This window comes from Scardinius erythrophthalmus (assembly GCF_964197995.2).
Source record: "Scardinius erythrophthalmus genome assembly, chromosome: 3".
NCBI lineage: Eukaryota > Metazoa > Chordata > Actinopteri > Cypriniformes > Leuciscidae > Scardinius > Scardinius erythrophthalmus.
Window position 1 is genome coordinate 10289944 of NC_138223.1, and position 12918 is coordinate 10302861.

Here is a 12918-nt window from a genome sequence, read left to right on the forward strand (position 1 = left end):
CGTACTTGGATTCAGCTGAATTATTTTATTTTATTATTTTTTTTTGGCTTTCTAAAATTTGACGTTTTCAGATGACGTATGACGTATCCGGAGTGATTCCAAATACACGTGTCGTGCGTGTGCTCGCGATATTCAACGGCTAATTTAGTGTGAAGAGAAAAAGCAAACAGGTGAGTTTAATTAACAGTTCTTCCCTTAATAAAGTTTTGGTGATATTTTTATGATTTGGCAATAAGAAGTTTTTTTTTACAAGTTTAAATAAACGGAATAATAATGTTAAATCAGTTGCATCGCATGCTTAACGTTAACGTTAGCTGGTTAATTACGGTCTGATGAAAGTTAGCTTCCAAGTTCCCGCCTGTCTTTCTGATATTTGAATTATTTAATGCTAATGTTTTAAGTAAGTGTAAGGTTATCTCGGCTGATAACTTACCTAACGTTACTATCAAAATTAGTCAGCCTTTAAAAAATGTAAAAAATTTGGCATGAAAATGATTTCAGTTCATCGATCCGATGACAAATAAGTTTTATAAGAGTTTAAGTTCACAATATAATAATATGAGACATCTTTTAAAATGTTTAAACATGATACGTTTATGTAGTGTAATATATGTATTTTTGTGTTCATACATTTTTGGAAAACGAAGTGGAAAAAAATGTAACGTTAACGTTACCTTTTTAAACAACAACAATAAAATAAAATGAATGCGTGTACAACGCTTAATCGTTTGCAAGTAAAATAGTTTTTATTTTTTAATTTCAAACATGGTTTCTTTAGGTTAATTAATCTGACCTGAACTTTTCATTTAAAAGTGTACCATTGTTCTGTTATACAGCTTGATTTTGATAGGTCGCTCTATTGTTATGTAGACTCAAAGCATTCCTTAATTACCACAGACATAACTAACTATAAACCTTAAAAGCATATTAGTCTCACAGAAAGACGGCTACCTAGACAGTATTTTTGGATAACTAGCATTATTCGTATGACTCTGATCAATGCGCCTGTGATGCCCAAAATTCTAGGCCTATCTAGATTGGCAACTCATTAGGTCACAAAAATGCTGTCTTCAATTGATTGTCTTTGTGTTTGAGTGCAGGATGAGTGATTTGGAGTTGGTGAAAAAGATGCTGCGAGCTGTTCTTCAGAGCAGTAAGCACGGTGTGGCCATGGTCCGACTTCCGGGAGATTACCGGGCTCTGACAGGAGAGATGATTCCTTTCCGGCAGTTTGGCCATTCCAACCTCGAGAGCTTTCTGCGCAGCATTCCCGGTGTGGTGCGGCTTGAGCGCTCCAGTGCTGGAGAGGTGATGCATTCACTTGATCTTAACACTTCCGATAAAGAAAATGTTCAGTTATTGATTAGTCTATGTATCATCATGCCAGAACCAAACTATAATGTGACAGACTTTATGTGTATGTTTATAGGTCATGTGTTTTGCTGGGGTGTGTGAGGAGACGGCACACATCGCACAGCTGGTCGCCCGGCAGAAGAATGTGAAGAAGTCTGGCTGCTCTAAATTACTGAATTTCCAAATGAGAGCAAAGTCTTCCTCTTTGTTTTCATATAACGGTAACACACGTGCACAGACAAACGAAAGGCCCCAGTGAGAGATGCTGTTTTGGTTAATTTCATAAGTTTTGCGTTTCATAATGATTTCCTAATCACTCCTTTTTATAACTTGTACTATTCTAGGCGATGTTTAAGTTGAACTTTGTATTGCAAGCACTTCTCGTGTTATTGTCTCCTTAAGATGAATCACTTGTTGAAGTCCTCATTTCTAAAAGCATCTGCTAAATGAATAAATGTAAATATAAGGTTTGTATTATTTTGATATTCATAATTGAACGGCGTATATCTTAAAATAAACTTAAGCTTAAATTGTGTGAGGTGCAAAACCTTAAATGGATTTTATTATTTTCTGTGTGTGTGTTACAATGTCAAATGGTTTTCTTTAGTTGTAAAATAGGAAAAGTGTTTTAATACACATCACCTTAAAAGAGAACGTTAACCACATAAATCAAGTAAATGGGATTAATGACATTGCAAATCTAGTTTGTGTGCCCACGTCCCAAGAGAGAGTTTATTTAAAGTGTTTAATGATGTGTCTTTGCCCACCAACCTTGTCTGTATGTGTGTGGTGACTATACCTGTGCCAGTTGGTCACCGTTGCACACTAATGCCACAAACTGTTTGGCATCCTGCAGTCCGTCATTTAGCCCTTCATTGGTATGTGCTTGTTTATTGATGTGGTTTAACTGTTTTGGTCTTTGCAGCCAAACCTCGCTTGTCTCTGCGGCAACCGGGCCACATGACTCATCCCGCTCGAGGCTCCGCATCCAAATCTAGTTTCTACCCTAACCAGAGGCAGCTTTACAGTAGTGACCTCCCCTCCTCCCGGGTTTCTTCCCGTCAACCAAACAGGAAATCACCAGGGTGAGTGATGCGAGTCAAAACACTTGTGAGCATTAATACATTGTCAAAATATTCATCAAACCACTTATGTGATTTTAGGTTGGGGGGAAATACATTTGTACCCAGCAAGATCAATACAGAAATAAAGACTTCACCTCATAAGACCAGTGGGACTCCAGGTAAACCTCACGTTTTGCCCTATTAATAAATTGCATAATTCTGGATAAATATAGAATCACAATAATTTTTTTTTTTTTGTCTATAATAGATTCTCCCATGATTCTGAATATAAAACTAAACAAAATAACTTGTAATTTACTAGAGGTTCTGACAAAATGTTAATTGCTGCTGTCTATTTACATTTTCTTAATTAATTTGAATGAATTATTTAAAAAATCAGTTTGAATGAATGATTCAAACAACTCACTCATAAATACTTCACTCGGTTTTCTGAACTAATCTCTTGAATGATTCAATCACAAATAAATTTAAGTCACTTGTTGCCACCCAGTGGTGTAACGATGTAATCGATACAATCGTAATTACTTTCAAAAGGTGATTTGCTCTATTTTGATGGCTTCTGTAGACATCAGTTTATATCCGAACTATAAACTTTTATCCGTACTTCTGTGATCTTTTGAATATTTATAACATGGAAATAGTGATACTGTGTAATTAAAAAGACTCTTTGTTGGAGCGGTTTCATATCTAGACAGCCAAACTGCTTTTTCTGGCGCAACGGCAACACAGATTTGAATGTTTCGGTGTGATTTTATCAAAGGTTTAATAGATATAGCCAAGTCGTTGTCATTTAGGAATGAAATTGCGAACTTTTAACAATTAATCGTGAGGCTCTAACTGAAACCTAAACTTATCACTAAACCTAATGCTTAAAACCTAGGCTTTATTTTCTTGCCTGGCAAGCAATGATGGACTGTATAGTGTGGCAGGAATGAATCATAAAACCCGGAAAAAGTTAGCATTTTTGTTTTTTCGTTCCATTGTTAGTCAATTAATTTTTTTGAATGGGGTTTTGGTTAAACGCCTGAAATAATGTTTACGGTTGACAAGCTAAGTCAGTTCATTTTCACATTTTTTTTCTACAACATATAGTACTACATCAGTAATACCCCACAAGTGACTAAATGGGACTACAGAGACTTTTGGGACATTAAGGGGCTGTTTACACCTGGTCACTTCATGCGTTTTCTGTGATCGGATAGCTATCCGATCGTGAAAAGACCCGGTGTAAATGCCCTCCGAAACGCATTCGAGACGGATTTGAATCCGATCGCTCAAACCACTTCAGCAGGTGGTCTGGGCCGCATTCCAGACGAAACTGGACAAGTGTAAACGCATCTGGTTGTTGAAACCACATATGTAAATTTTACTCCTCCCAAAAATAATAAAAAATAAACGTGTGAGAGCTTGTTATAGGCTATATGTCATGTTATAGCCAGATATGACGACGCTACTGCAACACGCATCACCGCAAATGAGCAGCTGAGCATCTATTCATTAAGTAAACGTGCAAACTATCGCAAATCAAAGTGAAAGTAAGTCGCAGACGCTTAACACACAATCATCATCATTAAAAGTAAAGAAACGAAATGATCTTACCAGGGTTGCCGCTCTCACTTATTGCGGGCTTTGATTTTTAAATTTTAGCTGATGATCAATAAAATGCAGCTCATATCTGTTGCTTTCGGTGATGTGCACTCCGATAAAATTTGCATATAGCGCGGGAATTGAAGATCGGATTTATATCCGTTTTGCAAAAACACATTTATGTGACCAGGTGTAAATGGAATCGTTTTGATAAATCAGATAGCTATCCGATCTGAGAAAACGCATGAAGTGGCCTGGTGTAAACAGCCCCTAAATGTCATCAAACTGTCAGATTTGAAAATTTTAACCAGCTTAGTGGTGGTGACGTTGAAGTCCTGTATCGATGCTGTACAACTGCCGATTGTATTTAGACTTCAGAATTCATAAGTTGAGTTCATGTCTGAAGATTAACAAAACCTATAAGCGTCATTAACTTTTGTCTGTCATAGAGCCTATTTTCTGTAATAATCCAAAAGCCAAATGGGAAAATCCTGTTGGCTTTTTGTCTAAGAAAGAAACCAGGGTGAAGGAAACTTCTGGGATGGCCTACAAAAATATCTCATCACTGCAGCACTGTATTGTCTTCAGGATATGCTAATTCATTTAGTTTTATAATCTCTGTTTTTGATATACTCAATTAATTTAAGCGAGACTTTGTTTCTGTGTTGCATTCTTCAGCTCAGCAAAAGCCCGTAAACCGTGCTAATGTTGAGGTGGTTCAGGGTCGAATCAAACAGATTTTGCAGAAGTACGGCAGTGGAGTCTGGCTGTCCAAAATCCCTCAGCTATACAAGAATATGTTCCAGGAAGAGCTCCACATGCACAAAGAAGTGGAGACGTGGACACACATCTGCACTGTGAGAGAACTGAAAAACACAAACACATGCTGACTACTAAAATCACCCTGTACCCTCCCATCTGACTACATGACTTCAATAAGTTTGTCAATATGTCATGCGTCAAGTCAAATCGATGTTTACGGCCATCTGCAAATGTAAAATATAGTCTTAAAATCTAACAAAATTGAGTTTGATTAAAACAAGAACAAATATCTGTCAATGAGTTTTATGAAAACTTCCTTTTGAATTAAGTAGATTTGTACTTGTTTTAATCAAATTTAATTAGCTTAATTTTGATTGATTTCAAGGAAAACAGTACTTTATATTTGGTCATTTTGCATCTTAAGTAAATGTATCTTGAATTAAGAATCTTTAGACAACTGCACTAGAAAATAAGAAAAAAAAAACCTCTTTTTTTCAAGAGTTATTTTTGTATTCTAGTGGTTGGGAGTGATTCAAGCTACTTTTTATTTGTAAAATGAATTATAAAGTAATGGATATGTGTTGAAAGTTGATATGTGCAGAAACCAACTAACTAAATTTAAATAAATAAATAAATAAAAAACTAATAAAATTGACAAAATTACTAAGATAATAAAAATTCCTATAGAAACAGTCAGACGTGCGCTTCCACTGCGCATTAGCTTGACTAACCTATTTTTGCGAAGCATTATTTTGCTTTGCTTCAGCTGTGATTAAGAGATCCAATCTTGCATTTTGTGTTCATGCATTTTGGGGGCGGAGCAATGAAGGGTGGGTGTGTTTTCAGAAATCACTTACTGAACCTTTAATGTAATAAAGCTGGTGATCGTTATATGATAAATGATCATTGTTTTCTTTCTCTCTGCTGTCCTTTAGGTTGAAAAGCCAGGCAGCAATAACATAGTGGACCGCCTGGTGTACCCTGTCATGGATCCTGCCCCTAAACCAAGCACTGTGCCTTCTGTAGCTCCATGCAAACAGTCTCCTAACACTGCGTTTAGGAAACAGTCATCACCTGCCCAGCAAACTACCCGCATCCTCAGAACTCTTGCCATTAACATTCCTCCTTCAACCCACAAATCCCAAGCACCCTTGAGTCCAACATCGCCCAACTCCACCATGCTGGATTTGACTCTCCCTGAAACACCCAAATCTCACTCCAACTCGCTCATCACCCCTCCCTCCACTCCACCCTCTCAAAAGCCTCTGACTCCAGGGATCAAGCAGAAGCTGCGGCAGCTGCTTAATAAATACAGCCATGGCCTGTGGGCTCATGCACTTCCACAACTTTTCCCAGAGGCCTTTAGGTAGGATGCTATGCTGATTACTGTATATTTGTAGAGTGCATACTTTATCCAGTATGCAATGGACATTTCAAACAGAAGTATGCTAATGCATAAAATATGAAGAAATATCAATGAATATTCAATCTTGGCCAAATAACACATTAAAAGCACTAGTGTAGCAAAATGTAGCATGCACACTACCATTCAAAACTTTGGGGTCGTTTTTTTTTATTAAGTTAAATTAAAGTAAATTAAAAACAGCAATACAGTGAAATTAATTTATAATAACTTAATGTTTTCTATTTTAATATTTTAAAGTTTTATTTATTTCTGTGATTGCAAAGCTGAATCTTCAGCATCATAACTCCAGTGTCACATGATCCTTCCCAGATTTTCTACTCAAGAGATATTTCTTATTAGCAATTTTGAAAACATTTGTTCTGCTTAATATTTTTGTGGAAAAACACATTTCACAGTATTGGCCTGGATTTTTTTTGAATGGTAAAGCACAGCATTTATTTGCAGTAGAAATCTTTTGTAACATTATAAGTGTCTTTACTGCAGTGGTTCTCAATTCCAGTCCTCGGGACCTGATGCTTTGCATATTTTGTATGTCTCCCTTATTTAACACACCTGAACCAGATCATCAGCTCATTAGGAGAGACTCAATGAACTGAACTGAGTGTGTCAGATAAGAGAGACATACAAAATGTTTAGAGCAAAGGGTCCCGAAGACTGGAATTGAGAGCCACTGCTTTACTGTCACTTTTGATCATTGCTTTAATGAGATGTATGAGAGAGTAACACAGTGAAATATTTTTTTTCCAGGTACCGTGCCTTTAAAAAATACATATTTTGTCTGCTTGTCTCTCAGGTGCGAGTTTCCACAGTACGTGTTGGAGGATCTGTCTTTGTTGGCAGATACGTGTATGGTTGAGTACCCCATGCCGGACAATAGAAAGAGAGCCATACTGTACGCACTACCATGCCAGGTGCAGACACAGCCCCGTCCTCGCCCACCACCGCTGTTTATGCACTGTGAAAGCAATCCACATGTGCCTCCTCTGGTTATTCCAGCGGCAGAGTATCTGTCTGTTTTGGTAATGGAGGTCAGCAGCACCAACAACGTTGTTCTCCGGTAACGCTAAAAAAAACACTATTTTATTATTAGATACAAGATGAATTTCTAGTTCTTTTATTTTTATTATTTTAGATTGTGGATTCATGAGGCTGTCTTATTTTTCAGGTTTGTCGGTGAAGGCTACTCTAAAGCTCTGGAGGTGATGGAGGAGGCTATGCTTCAATTCTATAATACAGTTGGCGCTGGACTTCGTCTCCTCTCCCCAAAAGTTGGACAATTGGTGACAGTTGCTATGGAGGAAGATGCAGTACTAAGAGCTCAGGTTCACCAGGTCACAGAGGACAACGTGAAGGTACCAGACACTTCTGCATCCACTTCATTGACAACTTAAGAGCAGATACGGCTATTTGTAACTTGAATGTGTGAGGCTTCCTGTATCATCTGCTTCTAGTTATTTGAGCAGTCGACCTGTGCATCTCTAACTTCATCTTTCCTTTTCGTAGGTGTATTGTGTGGATCATGGGTTCTTTGAGGTGGTCAGCAGGAAGAAGATATTCCAGCTGAGGGATCAATTCCTGACTCTTCCTTTTCAGGGAACGATATGTCAACTTGCAGGTAACATTTATCAGAGGCCTTTGTGTATATGTGTGAGAGAGTAATATGTTATTTAATTCCTTTTTGTGTTCACATTCACTTGCTTGTTAGGTCTGGAGCAATTCAGCACAGATGCGGTAGTTCTGAAAACTCTGAAATCATTAGCTGTTGGTCGTACGCTATTGGCTGAGATTCTGGAGCGAGGGGACACACCGCTTATTGTGCTTTATGACACGTCTCATAACGATGATGTCAATGTGAGCGCTGTATGCTTGAAAGCCCTGCAGGATAAGTCCATGGAGAATCCTCTACAGGTCAATTATAAATAAAATTACTAAATTATTCAATTGAAATTTTTTTTTTTAATGAATAATAATAATGTTTCTCCCTCTTGTCTCTTCAGGTGAACAGCGTGTACACAAACGTGTGTGTGACAAATGTGTGCTCTGATGGCAGTATTTACTGTCAGCTGCCTTCTCGAGGCCAGGCCAAACTTAAAGACATCATGGAGAAGATTGAGGCACATTTCATCTCTCAGGTGAAATAATTAAATTCAGTGTCTTTGATTTTAGGCTTCTGTTAGCTGTATATGATCATGGGAGCATTACATGTCTCTTATGTGTTTTTAAGTTAACATGGGAGCTGTTGGTGTCCAAACCATTCTGCGGGAAAGTGTGTCTAGCTAAATACAAGGGCAAATGGGCAAGAGCAGAGGTGAGAAGACATTCTACTTTTTCCGTTCATCACACGTCATGTTCTAACTCTGGAGTTAACTCTCCTCACACATAGGGTTGGAAATTGAAAATCGAAAACTGTGTACGCTTTTTTAATGTGATTTCAAAGCATTTTCAAGCGCAAGAAGATGCGTTTTCTGTTTTCTTTGTGCACACATCCAAAACGTGCACACAGCGGGACTCCTCTCTTAGTGTGCGATACTGGTTTGAGTTACGCTTATGCTTGAACGCACATACACAAAAATTGTCAAAATCTCCTCAGTCGTTTCGGTCTTATGTGAATGTAAACAATTGAGAAAGAAAACGCACGTGTAACAAATAGTAATTAGACGATAATCATAGAACAAAGGGAAAAATGACTCATCTTGACTGAATAACTTTTGTAACTGTAATCAGAATTGATCTATCTATATTGTATAAAAAGAAAACTATGCATTATTATTTTGCATTTGATTACAATTTTTGTTCCTTAGCTTTGTTCAATTGTATTTATTTGTGCTATTGTTAATTTGTTTTTGTTCTTATAGTATTACTGTTCACTTGTCTTGAATGTTTAACATTTTTATTATTTAGTCCAGTTGTTTTTGCTTTGGTATTTTTGTTAAAACCATAGGAAAAAGTTAGTGTTCTTTAGGCTGCTAATTTTTTTTTTGTATGCTGCTGATTTTTGTTAATGGAAATCATCTGCAACAAAACGTTTTGCCAAAAGACATAATAAATATGTTAGATATAAATGTTTGACTAAATTGTTTTTCACTTTACTGAAATCTAAAAGAATCTGAATTAACAAAATCGGAATCGATAAAATCAAACGATGCCCAACTCTACTCGCACATATAAATTGCCAGTAAATGCTATTCCACACAAACCTCATCTTTGTATATTCTGTGAGTTTGGTTTGGTAATAGTGTGCATCTGAGTGCACGTGCGGCACTCATTTCACTAGATTTGTAATGAGAAGCGTCTGTGAACCTGTTGACGGCAAAGGAGAAACTTTATGGACTCATAGGTTTAATAGATGTAAATATTTAGCATTTCTATTTTATATGCAGATGTACACTCCTACAAAATCACTCTTTCCAAATAGAGCTATTCAAGTCCTCGAGTCATCATTCCTGTGTTTTTATATCGCAATATGTTTCAGAAAAACTCAATTCCACATTGTCCGTTTTTGTTCCAGTATTGTGCAGCCCTAGTGAAAATTAAATTAGTTCAATTGGTTATATGAATGTGCGTTACATCTGTGTATAGATCGTTACCCTTCATGGCAGTCAAGTGTTGGACATCCAGTTTTTGGATCTGGGACTTCCTGCTTCTCTGGAGGTTAGCGAGCTCAGGGAGATCCCACCAATCTACCTCAGAGAGCTCATCACCATACCACCTCAGGTACACACATCTCAGTTATTTTTTCCCCCTCACTCATTTCCATTCATGCTCATCACTTACTACAACTGTGCAGGCCATTGTCTCATTTAAGCCATGAGTCAAGCTGTGAGTTTTTGTTTTTGCATTATAAAATAACTCGTTTGGCATGTAGTGAGTGCTGTAATTGCATTAGTCTGCTTTATGAATGAAATGAATTGTATATTTCTGCCCCTGTAGGCTATAAAGTGCCTCCTGGAGGATCTGAATGCAGATGGGGGTGTTTGGCCTCCTGAAGCCGTTCTGTGGTTGAGAGAGACAGTCCACAACAAAGTCCCCAGTTGCATGAAGGTCTTGCACATTGATTTGTTTACTGAAAAATAGATTTTAAATATTGATTAGCGATGCACAATATATTTAAATCGCTTTAGTGCAATTATCACATTGCAAAATTTCCGCCAAAAATAAAATCTCTGGTTTGAAGTGAACAAACTAATGTAAATATTGTAATTTTACAGCTGTACTTTAAAATACTATTACTATTTAACTTTATATATTTTTATTTACAGTAACTATGTAATAATATTAATTATGATTTAATATGTAATGTTTTGTTAATTTTTATTACATATTAATAATTCTTATCGTGTCACAACAGTGGGAATGTAGCCTTTGATTAATCAAATTGTAATATATATATATATTTTTATAGATGTGTAAATAATTCTTTCCAAGTAGAGTTGTTCATGTCATTTAGAGAAAGTTCCTGTATTTTCATGTTGCAGAAAAACTAAATATTGCAATGTCCATTTATTGGCATGTTTGTTGTGTGTTTAGATAGTCAAGCTTGATGAGACCAGGATTGTGCACGTCTACCTCTTCAGTGGAAATGGAGCTCATGACCGTCAGAGCAGCATTAACCACCAGCTAGCCTCATGTCCATTCTGGCAACGTGATGCCTACTTCAGCAAGATCGCCAGGGTTTCCGAACCCATCCTGTCAGAGGCAGGGGACAGCCCCTATACGTCTCCCACGAAGTCTAAGGCCCTCACATTGCCCCCTCAGATGGACTTACCACTGGTCGGGCAAAATATGGATGTGTTTGTGTCGGTTGCATGTCACCCTGGGCACTTTGTGCTGCAGCCGTGGCAGGAACTGTACAAGCTAGTAGTGCTGATGGGAGAGATGATCCTGTTCTACAACAAACAGGAAGTAACCCAAATCAACATCCAGAAAAATAACGTCTACGCTGCCAAGATCGACAACAAGTAAGATCTGAATGGCACCTCTGATTGTAATTCCTCACCTAAATAACACAACTAAATAATTTACTCTTTTTCTTTCTTTCACACTACCTTCGTCTCGTCACCTCTCTTTATCTATAGTTGGCATCGTGTTTTGGTAAAGGGCGTCCTGACCAATGGCTTAGTCTCTGTGTATGAACTGGATTACGGGAAGTACGAGTTGATCAACTATTCCCAGCTTCAACCACTCATTGATGAGTTCAGGCAGCTGCCATTCCAGGGCATTTTTGCTCAGCTGGCTGGTAAGAGAAGCTGGAGCCAAAACAAAATTATATCTTTATTATTTTTCAGACTTTTACTAATAATTAATAAACACATTATATTTGCTCTGATATGGCTTAAAAAGTTATGTATCTTTCAGAAGAGCCATATATGTCAGCCAAACACTGAAATGTTGGATAGTAGATCAAATTTTTTTGAAGGAAAAGGAAGTATGGTTAAAAAAAAGCCTTTTTTACTAAATTTTACTAATATTTATAAATGCACCCGTATAATAAATAGTAATATTTAGCTGCACATTTATTTTTATAAAAAAAAAAATTCTTTTAAAGCATGTCAAATTCCACACTTCCACACAGTTTTGAATGATTTCACAAAATTAAGTATGGAATCAGTGATTTAATAACATCTCTGATTTAAATTGAATCAGTTCATAAAGTATATTTATCTTAAACCAGTCGTGACAAAAGGTTGGTTGCATATTCTTTAGGAAAGTTAACAACCAAATAAAATGTTAAAATCATCACAATACTGATGTTGTCACTATTGATGTTTTATGCTATTAACCAAATAGAAAATAGATTGTAAGTATTTGATGCATCACCCAGCCCTATTGCAAGTTACCTCAAAAATAATGCACGTGTGTTGATGCTTCTGATTTACATGCAAAATGCTTGTTTTCAGGTGTCAAGCAAGGGGTCTGGTGCGAGGAAGCTTCTATGGTGTTCCGGAACCACGTTGAGAAAAAGCCGCTGGTGGCCCAGATTGAGTCAGTTGAGGAGGGGGAGTGGCCCTGGGAGCGCAAAATCTCTGTCTACCTGGTGGACACCACACAGGAGGACAATGACATCTGGATCCACAACATTATGATGGAGTTTTTAGATGAGATCAGCAGTGCTGCTTGAGACTGTTACAAATACCCTTTCCCAGAACCATGCTGAAAACTTGAGCCTGAAGAAATCTGGATCTGGAATTCAAAAGCATGTGTTCGTGTCAGCTCATTTTATTTACACGTTCACGAATAGTTTCAGTTATCGTTCCGAGTGCCCTGGGAAAGGGATTTCTTTACCTGTTTTTTGCCGTTGTGATAAATAATAATATTATACCATTGCCAAATTAACTCGTTCTTACCTGAACAGCTTCCATTTACTATGTCTTTACCATAGGGCCATTTGTCTTGGAGTAATTTGATTTATTTATGTTGATTTTGTGTGAGACACTACTGCTTTGTATTGTTTATACTCTTGATTTTGCACTTTGATTTGTTTGCTGTGGTCTTTCTGTGTGTCTTCTGAAAGGAAAATGGCCTAATTGTAAAAGAACATTTGTATTTAGGTTCTTATGTTTGTTTAATTTCTAAGTTAATATTTGGTTTGAACCATTAAACGAAAAGACAACAACCCGATACACTTGGGTGACTCATTTGTCTCTGCAACTTGATTGGTGGGCTGGATGAATGGCGTCAGTGATTGGCAGGTCTACGCGGTGGGCG

General features: G+C 37.2%; 1 protein-coding gene across 2 annotated transcripts; it reads left to right on the plus strand.

Annotated features, from left to right (window-relative positions):
* Positions 1-94: 94 nt before the first annotated feature.
* On the plus strand, positions 95-12911 carry tdrd7a (tudor domain containing 7 a). Of its 2 annotated transcripts, none has more exons than XM_081360343.1 (18): positions 95-170; positions 1101-1308; positions 1430-1574; positions 2279-2438; positions 2517-2596; positions 4704-4882; positions 5723-6153; positions 7007-7270; positions 7379-7565; positions 7717-7828; positions 7919-8121; positions 8211-8345; positions 8438-8521; positions 9793-9927; positions 10144-10254; positions 10741-11171; positions 11289-11449; positions 12111-12911. In XM_081360343.1, the coding sequence occupies exons 2-18, from the start codon at positions 1102-1104 to the stop codon at positions 12329-12331; spliced, it is 3246 nt and encodes a 1081-aa protein (XP_081216469.1). In that variant the 5' UTR covers positions 95-170; position 1101; the 3' UTR covers positions 12332-12911. The 2 variants fall into 2 exon arrangements, with proteins under 2 accessions (XP_081216469.1, XP_081216470.1); XM_081360344.1 differs by lacking the exon at positions 95-170 and adding an exon at positions 228-400.
* The last annotated feature ends 7 nt before the right edge of the window (positions 12912-12918 follow it).

Excerpts from the sequence above, each read along its gene's own strand:
- tdrd7a (XM_081360343.1), top strand. The coding sequence starts at position 1,102 with ATGAGTGATTTGGAGTTGGTGAAAAAGATGCTGCGAGCTGTTCTTCAG. Across the intron at positions 7,829-7,918 it reads AACGATATGTCAACTTGCAG|GTCTGGAGCAATTCAGCACA; the intron begins GTAACATTTATC and ends CTTGCTTGTTAG. Across the intron at positions 8,522-9,792 it reads GCAAATGGGCAAGAGCAGAG|ATCGTTACCCTTCATGGCAG; the intron begins GTGAGAAGACAT and ends ATCTGTGTATAG.